This window comes from Vidua macroura, chromosome 26 (genome assembly GCF_024509145.1).
Source record: "Vidua macroura isolate BioBank_ID:100142 chromosome 26, ASM2450914v1, whole genome shotgun sequence".
Classification (NCBI taxonomy): Eukaryota; Metazoa; Chordata; class Aves; order Passeriformes; family Viduidae; genus Vidua; species Vidua macroura.
Genome location: NC_071596.1, coordinates 3,691,442 through 3,700,538, shown reverse-complemented (window position 1 = coordinate 3,700,538; position 9,097 = coordinate 3,691,442). Strand labels below are relative to the sequence as shown.

Genomic DNA, 9,097 nt, shown 5'->3' with positions numbered 1-9,097 from the left:
CGCCGCGCCGCGCGCGCGCTATAACCGCGACCGGGGGCACCGGGGAGGGGCGGGGCCGGGTCGGGCACCGCCCCCTCGCCCCTCCGGTCAGCCAATCGCACGGCGCTGCGCCCCTCAGACCCCGCCCATTCGGCCCGGCGCGGCCAATCAGAGAAGAAGATCGCGCCGAGCGCCTTCTCCTCTCTCCCGGCCCCGCGGGCAGAGCCGGTTCGGGCCGGTCCCGCCCGGCCACGCCCACCGGCCGGGGCAGCCAATGGGAAGGCGCGCTGGGGGCGGGGCTGAGGGTCCCGGGGGTGGCCCCGGTTGCCGCCGCTGCCCCGGGCGGGTCCGAGACCGCGGAGGGATGGGGGGAGGCGAGCAGCTCTGCACGTGTCCGTCCCTGCCGAGCCGGGGCACGCACGCACCGGGCGGAGCACCGGGACGCACACGCCCCGCCGGCCATGTGGCTGCTCGGGGCGCACCGCGGGCAGAGTCACGGGGGGAGCCAGCGGGTGCTCGGGCAGGCGGGTCCCCGGGCAGGGCCGGCAGCCGGGGCACGGAGGCACGCGGAGGTTCCCGGGGCCGCACGGGGTGAGGCTGGGCCGCCCGCGGGTCCCCCGCACAGCGGGATGTGCGGGAAGGGAACCGGGCAGCGCTTCCGCAGCGCGGGGAGTCCGGCGCAGACAATGGCTCCTACGGACACCGCGGGGCCGCTGCCAGGGCACAGCGGCCGAGCTGCACAGCCCCCTCCGGCCCTCGGCACGGCGCCGCTGCCCGTGCTCAGGGCTGCCCCGGGCTCTCAGCCGGACGCTGCAGTCCGTGGGGCCAGCTGGAGCTGCCTGGTAACCCCCGCGGGGCTGGGCAGGCAATGACCCGCAAGGCAGCTGGGGCTAAGAGGCGTCTGCGGGACAGCAGCTTTGTCTCCAGCTCTTCTCCATCCCAGCAGTGAACTCCTGACTGAGTCAGCCGTGGAGCAGCCGGGGGTACCGGGCAGGGGGGCAGGAACAGCCAAAACAATGGGGCCATGGGCGCCAGTCCCCACCACGCTCTCCGCGGGGCTCTGCCAGCTCCTCCCAGGACATTTCTTCCCCATGTCCCGCCCACCCTCATCCACTGGCCGGGCTCCCCCTGCTCTGGGGGGATTTGCAAATACGGCTCCTTCGGTGCAGAAATTCGGCGGAGTATGGTGCCCATGGCACCCGCAGGCTGAGGAGCTGGTCTTGATCTGGGTGGCCTCCAGCATCCAGCACTGGGGAGGGAACTGGCCACAAAGAGCCAGCAAAGGCAGAGGGCACACGGGCACGGCCATGCAGATTTGGGGTGCACAGAGCAGCCCCCCAGGAAAGGAAGGAGAGGCCGGCTGTGAACAAGCAGCCGGGGCTGCTGCTCCGTGCCGGCCGGGCCGGGTGACCTTGGAAGCCATTTGCCAGGCCTGAATAAAGCGACAATAATCCTATTCACCTTTTAGCCTCATTTCCTAAGGCAATAAAGCACATGCCCTCGCCGCGTGCAGTCCCAGGTGTCACTCAAGCCCTGATCCCATTTGCAGGACTCCAGCCGAGGGAAGTTTTGCTCATTACCCCTCTGAGGAGCTTTGTGCAGCAGGAGCAGGAGCCCCAGGCAGGCGCTTTGCCAGGGCCTCGTCCCTGCCCTGGCTCCGAGGCTGCTCACCCCATCCCAGCCGGGCGAGGCGCCGGCAGCGCCCCGGGCTGGGAGCTCACCACAGTCTGGGGAGCTCCCTGCAGCCTCCTGAGCTCGCATGTCCCAGCCAGCTCCAGTCTGTGGGCTCAGGGCACACCCAACTGGGATCAGAGCAGCTGCAAGGGCCCTGGGCACCCATCAGCTACCACGGAGCACAGCCAGGCACTGCCCAGGCAGGTCTGCTGCCTGCAGAGGACGGAGAAGGCAAACACCTTCCCCGTGCAGCACTGGAGGGTTTGGCCCAGGCAGAGACTGAGTGTTGGCCTCAGCTCCAGGGCAGAGGCACTGAATGTTGCCTGGGAAGGGCAGAGATGCTCTCCAGACCAGAGGCAACCCTGCCCAGACCTTCCTGCCCACTCTGCAAGGTGGAAAGAGGGTTACTGTGAGACCAAAGCTGCTCTGCAGCCCCAGGAGAGCGGCCAGCCCATCCACCCACTGCTCCATGCCAGTCCAGGTCTGACACAAATCCCTTGTAGCCTGGGCACAGACCGGGCAGAACCTCACTCGTGCATCACAATCCTTCCCTGGAAGAACTTTATTAAATAGTGTCCAAAAAAAAAAAAAAAAAAAAAACAGAAGCAGAAATACTCAGCATGAGCCCAACCCTCCCAGCTAGATAAAAACCACAAACAAACCATCCCCAAGTGCCCAGTGCTGGTGGCTGCTGGGCCAGTCCTCCCTGGTGCCCCTCTCCCTGTGAACACAGCTCCAGCATCACGGGTGGGGAAGGCAAAAGGGTCCTGTGGGGACAACCCAGATGACTGCAGGGTGAACCCTAAAAGGTCTTAAAAGCCAAGACAGCACTCACATGCTGCCCCCACCACCAAAGCAACCACTCACTACCCCCACAAGTGCCCCAAATTGCTCCTACCCTGTGAGGCTGAAGAGAAGCTGAACATACCCAAATGAGGGGCAGCCAACACCAGGCCTGGTTGTCACTCCTCAGCCAGGCAGAGCCACCAGCACCTCAGTTTTTGTGGCTTTGTGAACACCCCCTCTCCACCTGCCCCCCAGGAAGTTTATAAATTAGGGGGTTTATCTTTTCCTACAAAGACAGCGATGGGATTTCCTTTGCAATCGCAGAACAGTCTCCCTGCGAGGTAGAGAGTTAATTTCAGGGCTGATAGATCCTAAATTCAAACCAGTTTGTTCTAGTTGAGGTAAAATTCAGTAGTTTATAGGAAGTTTTGCAATGCCAGAGGGCCATCAAGATTCCTCATTGCCGGAGTCATCCTCATCACCGTAACAGCTCTCTGCTTCCTCCTCCATCTCATCATCCTCATAATAGTCATCATAAAAGAGGTCTGAGCCCTCATCTGGGGCTGGAGTCTTGGTCTTCACACAGTACTCAGCCAGCGTGGTGGGGACCTTCACTCCGTCCCGCTCAGCATCCACCTTGGTGCCCAGCACTTGCTTCCTGGAGGGCGAGAAGTGGGGCTTGAGAACAGAGCCCTGCAGCACAGCCCTCCAGAGCCCGTGTCCCACAGGATCCCAGCAGAGCCAGTGCTGCCAGGCCCAGGCTCAGCACGCACCTGATGATGTCTGTGTACTCCCGGTCCTTCCCTTTGCTCTCCTTCCACTTGCGGTACATCACGGAGGCGTCCACGTTGGCTGGGGAAAACGTGTTGGGCTCATTCAGCAGTGAGATCACACTCAGCAGAATGGTTCTGGCGTGGAGAAACATGAGCAGCTCAGAGCTGAGACAGGTCAGCAGCACCCCAGCAGTGGCAGCAGCCCCGCTCTGTCCGTGGGAAAGCCTTGTGCTGTCCACAGCAAGAGAGGTCCCAGCAAAGGGGAGCAGGCCGGGCAGGGGACAGCAGCACACGGGCTGCTGGGCTTACACTCATCCACACATAAGCTCTGGCTGTTCTTCAGCCAACCCAACAGCCTGAGAGCCTTCACCAGCCCCCTGGCACCTCCTGCAGGCTTTGGGAGCAGGAGGCTGTCCCCATCCTCCCACATTCCCACCCCTGCCCTTGGATGAGCCTGCCCACAGTCCCCCCCAGCCCTCACCGCACGTTCTGGGTGGGGTTCCAGCGCTCCGACGGCAGCTCCCCGCTCTGCGGGTCATCCACGGGCGGGTGCAGGATGGAGATGCAGACATCACCTGTCTGAAAGCACAAGAGAAATAGGATCCTCAGGAGCTGCTGCCCCAGGATCCCCTCGCTCTTCCCTTTGGCTGAAGCCAGGTGAGGTGACCCAAGCTGTCCCCTCAGTCCCATAGGAGGGACACAAAAGCGGACAAGCACCCCATGACTGCCAGCACTGTACAGGTCAGGCTGCCCAATCCCCCAATCCCCCTGGCGTGGGCCCCAGGCCCAGGCACGTCGCTTGCCCTGCAGCCACTCTTGGCATAGGCACAGTGTCCCCAAGCGTGGGAGCCATCAGGCCTGCAAAGCCTGGCTGACCTGGAACCTGCGCTGGGACAGCAAAGGGCCGTCGTGAGCTCATTAGTGGCATTCCCTGTGCCAGGCACTCATCGCCAAAGGCACTGAGTGTCCAGTGCCAAAGGCTGGCATTTGCATCCAGTGCCATCACAACAGAGGCACACGTGTCCACTGACTGTCCAAGAGCCTCCTCGCTGTCCCAGGGAACCTACCTCGTAGATATTGGGGTGCCACATTTTGGTTAGGAACCTGAAGGCAGGAGGAGAGTAGGGGTAGTCGATGGGAAAGCGGAGACGAGCCTGTAGGGGAACAATAAGGAGATGTGAACACCAGCTTGTGAGAAGGAAGGGATGGAAACCACAGAGCTTCTGACAGCTCTGGGAAAAAGGAAACTCTGCCAAGCCCAGCTGGGCACCTGCTGGGAGGACAGAGCCTCTGCACCAGCCGGCTCTGTGGGCAGGGCATTGGCCCCGGGGGCAGGATGGACACCAGCCCCAGGGGCACCCTCTCACCACCCAGAGCGGGGTGAGCAAAGGGGCTGTGACCCACAGCAGCTCCTTGCCCCCCATCCTGCCCATACCCCCCTATCCAGCAGGGCCCACTGGTGCTCTCCAATGCAGAGGAACCAGCAGGAGCTCGTGGTGTTAGCACCCAGCACAAGCCCCACAGCAGCACACGGAGCCAGGCAGAGTCTGGGTCACCCCCAGAGCTGCTGTCGGGGACAGACCGTGGCTGTGCCACTGGAGGAAAGGCTGTTTACCCTTCAGAGCTCACAGGAAGGAAGCATCAGGTGTTTGGTGCTCTGATGAACACACCAAATCTAAAAATAGCCTGTCACTGCTGAGAAGAGACCCAGTCCAAACTGGCCGCAGCGCACAGCTTGGGGGCTAAAAATAAAATCACATGAAGCTCAGGCTGCAGCCCAGGGCTCCAGCAGGGACACTCAGCCACCACCGGCTCCTCCCACGGCTGCCAAACCCACAGGGCTGAGATTGGGCAAAGAGGGGTTCCCTGACCATCTCTGAGTGAAGCCTGAGGGGGCACAGGGACCTACAGCAACATCCCACAGTCCTCAGAGGACTGCTCCAACCCACCAGCACCAGGAATCCAAGAGGATGGGGGCAGCTTCTCCCTGTGTGGCTGCACAACCTCCCAGGGACTGATTCAGCTTTCAGCTGTTTCCAGGCCCTGGGAGCAAACTTCCAGATCAAGACTCAACACGACAACTCCTGAATGCTTCTTGCTCCCCCAGATCACGCAGAAGAAAATCCAGACACTGGATCCGTGGCACAGGACAGGGGGTGGGAAGAGGGAAAATGCAGTGGGGGCCGTGTTGTGTGTGTGGAGTGCAGGGCAGTGACACTCAGCCCCGTGCTGGGCTCTGGCCAAACAGCTGAACATCGCAGAATAATCCCCTTTGTTGTGTCACAGGGGATCAGAACAAAACCAGCCAAGGCAAAGCGATGCCAAAGGGGGCTTGGACAGCAACAACCCCACCCTGCAGTGTACAAACAGGTTGGTGTCCCCACAGGCTGGAGAGGACTCGGCCCCTTGCTCTCCTCTTATGCACAGTCTCACCAGCACCCTCAGTGCCCAGTTTGGAATCTCTCGAGCACACAATAGGAACACGAGTGGCTGAAAGGGTGAGAGTTCAGAGGGTCTCATGCCAAAATGCTATGGGGAAAAAAACCCTCCACTTCAGAGAAGAGATGAAACCTGGCTCTGAAGCATCAGCTTTGCCAGCCCGGGAAAACAAACACAGCTAACCCTGGGTGACTCACCCTGTGCATCCCCACCCTGAGAGCAACAGGATGAAAACACTCAGTGGAGCAGGGAGGATGAGAAAGAGGAAGAAAACAGCTACCCCAAGTTGCACAACACCTGGGAAGAGCGCACACACATCCTGCCGAGGGGGGACTGTGCAGCTAGGCCGCCAAACACCTTCTTTCACCTCAAACCCCAAACCAAGCCACGACACCCACTCCCTGCTCCCACCCTGGGCTGTCTCTGCCTTCACTCGGGGGACTTCTGTCTCTTCCCTTCGGTCTGGTAGCAATGCCTCGGATCCTCTCCGGGAGAGGGAACCTCAGCGACCTGGAGCCCACTGTCCTGCACCCTCAGATCGGGGGGGCAGGGGGGTGGTTGAGGCGCCCCCCAAGCGGGGAATGCTCCTCACAACGAAGGGGACCCCCGGGAGTTTGGCAGCAGCCACCGGCGCACCACTGCGAAGCACCAGGGACCTCCAAGTGTACGCAGCTCTCCCTGACCCTCAACTCGCCCCCAAGCCCGGGAGCAGCTCTGTCACGACCCCCACACCCACCCGGGACACCCCCCCTCACCCACAGCCCCCATCACAGGGTCTCCCCCATTCCGAAACTCCTTCCCAAAACACATCCCCCGACACCGCCTGCTCTGCCTTCGCCCTCCCCCCCCCCAGCCCCATCTCCCCCCACACCCCGAGCCCTCCCCGCCGCTCACCTTGAAGTACCCGCCCTCGTAGTGGGTGTCCGGGGGGCCGAAGATGGCCACGTCCCAGGTGTACAGGTCCCCTTCGTCCACCAGCCCGACCCGGAACCCCTCCACGGGCTCCTCCTGCAGTCCCTTCAGCTCCAGCAGCAGCGCCTTCTGCGAGCTGGGCACGGGGGGCCGCGCCATGCCGGCCTACCGGGGCTTCGGGGGGCGCAGCGGCCGCTCCGGGGCGCGGGGGGGCGGCGGGACCGGGGCCACGCGGGGCACGGCGGGGGCTGTAGTCCCGTGAGGGGCGTGGCTACCCGGGCACCGCCCCCACGGGCGTCGCTGACCAATCGGAGCGCGGGGCGGGGCAGGTGACGGGCGGGCGGCTCCGCCGGTGCCCCCGGCGCTCCCGGTCGCACCGGCCCACCGAGCGGATCCAGCGATCGGAGAGCGCCCCGGGGCTCCCCGGCACGCAGAATCCCGGCCCCGGTCAGCCTGCGGGTGCCACAGCTGCGCGACAATTCACAGCGCTGCCAGGGCAGCACCTGGAACCGGAGTTGTCAGCCGAACGAACGGCGCCTCCGGCATCCCCGGCTCGCACCTCCCTTTGTGTCACATCCCGTCAGCTGTGCCTGCGTCAGGAGCCGCCACCCGCAGCCTCACCCAGACCAGCACCGCGTCCTGCCCGCAGGGAGCAGAACATCCGCCCAACACAACATCCCGAGCCCGCGGGGATCCTCCCACCGGCTCTTCCACAGTCCTGCACCTGCTGCCAACACCAACCCCCTGGGCACGGAGCGTGCCTCAGGGATCTGGGCACTTGTGCAGCTCATTCTGGCACTTCATGCTGCCAGGAGGTAAGAAACTGGCCACTAAGAAAATAATAAAAAAGCTTTAATGTCTTACAGCAAACCAGGAATTGAACAGTATAAATAATGATCAGACAAGTTTAAATAAATAACCCCCGGCCCGACACGCAGCTGGTCCCAGGGGAAGGGGATGTGTCTCATCCAGAGCCTGCACTCCACATCCCAAACCACCTTATCCCTCCCCAGCTGCCCCTGTGCAGCCACAGCCCAGCCCCACACTTTGTTCCTTCTGGGTCATTTCACTGCCCAAAGCAGCTCTGCGGGTCACAGCCTCCACGTCAGTCCTGGACAACCCCTGAAAGGGCCAGAGGAGCCACGCAGGGACACGGAGCTGCTGGGCACCATCAGAGCAGGGCAGGCAGCGTGGAAACCGGGAATCTCTTGTTGGGCACGCCAGGGCTCTCCAGCCAGCGCCCCGTGCTCACCGTCCAGCTCCGAGGGGGCCCCGCGGGGCCGGCAGCGGCCGCAGCCAGCGCTGCTCCCACCCGCCATCACTCCACGGGCTTCACCTTGGCTATGAACAGCGCTGTGGCTTTTCTCAGGAACTCCTCCCTGCTCATGGAGGAGCCCAGCTTCCTCTCCTGCAGCGCCTGGTCCATGGCCAGCGCCAGCCTGTCGGGGCCCAGCCGGGAGCCGGCCTCCAGGTAGCGGGCGGGCCGCGAGCCGTGCCCGGCGCCCAGCGCGTCCTCCAGCGCCCGCAGCACCGCCTGGCACAGCCGGCTGTCCGCCGAGTCCCCGGCGCCCAGCACGGCGAACAGCGCGTCGGCCTTGGCCGCGAACTCCAGCAGCACGCAGCAGGTGAGGACGCCGTAGCGGAACACGTCGAACGGGACGGCCTCGTGGTCGCGGCAGCGGACGCGGCGCAGCAGCTCGGCCGCCGCCTCGGCCGGGGCCGCCCCGCGCTGGCAGATGCGCCGCAGCAGCTCGCTGTAGAGCCGCCCGTCCACGCCCGCCGCCCGCCGCCGCCCGCCGCACCCCAGCACCTCGTAGGCCGCGCCGGCGTTGCTGTCGAAGGCCGTCCTGTCGCGACAGGGCACAGACACAGAGAGGCGGCCTCGCCCCCCGTCCCCGCCGCCCCCCGCCGCCGCCGCTCGCCGCACCTGTGCGAGTGATGAGCCAGGCACACGTACCACAGCGCCCGGGCCAGGCGCTGCGGCGGCCCCGGGGGCTCCGCCGCCGCCTCCGCCAGCACCAGCCGCTCGAAGTACTCGGCCAGGAAGGACACGGGCTCGGCGGGCCGCGCCTCCAGCACCTTGAGCAGCGCCTCCCGCACCATGGCCGTGACGCCGGCTCGCAGCAGGAACTCCGCCGCGCTGCCCTCCGCCAGCCCGCCGCCCCCCGGCGCTGCCCGCCCCGGCTCCGGCAGCCCGCTGCCCCCCGCCGGCACCGGGGCGGCGGCCGCTCGCCGCTTCTCGTACGCCGCCATCTTGGACCGCACTTCCGCCCGGGCCGGAAGTTTTTCTGCCGCCATCTTGCACGCTGGCAGCCAATCGGTGGGCTGGAAGGCGGCGCGAGAACGCCGCCATTGGGCGAGGCCGCGGACGCCATCTTGAGTGTGGGCAAAGGAGCTGCGTTATCAACGTGGCTGGCGCCGCGGCCGCCATGTCTACTGCGGGCAGGTGCCCCGCCCTTGGCAACCGGGCGGGCGCCGCGGACGCCGCCGGTGTCCCGGGGCCGCTGAGGGGCCGCGGGACCGGGGCCGTCCAG

The 9,097-nt window shown here is 64.7% G+C and overlaps 2 protein-coding genes across 2 annotated transcripts; both read right to left on the bottom strand.

Moving 5' to 3' along the window:
• Positions 1-2,197: 2,197 nt before the first annotated feature.
• CDC34 (cell division cycle 34, ubiqiutin conjugating enzyme) lies at positions 2,198-7,320 on the bottom strand. Its single transcript, XM_053999760.1, has 5 exons — positions 6,546-7,320; positions 4,280-4,366; positions 3,694-3,791; positions 3,213-3,347; positions 2,198-3,097 (listed from the first exon to the last, which is right to left on the bottom strand). The coding sequence occupies exons 1-5, from the start codon at positions 6,720-6,722 to the stop codon at positions 2,887-2,889; spliced, it is 708 nt and encodes a 235-aa protein (XP_053855735.1). The 5' UTR covers positions 6,723-7,320; the 3' UTR covers positions 2,198-2,886.
• Positions 7,321-7,398: 78 nt separating this feature from the next.
• TPGS1 (tubulin polyglutamylase complex subunit 1) lies at positions 7,399-8,905 on the bottom strand. Its single transcript, XM_053999755.1, has 2 exons — positions 8,491-8,905; positions 7,399-8,410 (listed from the first exon to the last, which is right to left on the bottom strand). The coding sequence occupies exons 1-2, from the start codon at positions 8,859-8,861 to the stop codon at positions 7,882-7,884; spliced, it is 900 nt and encodes a 299-aa protein (XP_053855730.1). The 5' UTR covers positions 8,862-8,905; the 3' UTR covers positions 7,399-7,881.
• Positions 8,906-9,097: the final 192 nt, after the last annotated feature.

What these genes read in the sequence shown, in the direction of transcription:
- TPGS1 (XM_053999755.1), bottom strand. Translation starts at nt 8,861, where the DNA reads ATGGCGGCAGAAAAACTTCCGGCCCGGGCGGAAGTGCGGTCCAAGATG. An exon ending in CTGGCTCATCACTCGCACAG is followed by an intron (nt 8,411 to 8,490) that starts GTGCGGCGAGCG and finishes CTGTCGCGACAG; the next exon opens with GACGGCCTTCGACAGCAACG.
- CDC34 (XM_053999760.1), bottom strand. Translation starts at nt 6,722, where the DNA reads ATGGCGCGGCCCCCCGTGCCCAGCTCGCAGAAGGCGCTGCTGCTGGAG. An exon ending in AACCCCACCCAGAACGTGCG is followed by an intron (nt 3,348 to 3,693) that starts GTGAGGGCTGGG and finishes TCTCCACGCCAG; the next exon opens with AACCATTCTGCTGAGTGTGA. An exon ending in GAGTACACAGACATCATCAG is followed by an intron (nt 3,098 to 3,212) that starts GTGCGTGCTGAG and finishes CTCGCCCTCCAG; the next exon opens with GAAGCAAGTGCTGGGCACCA.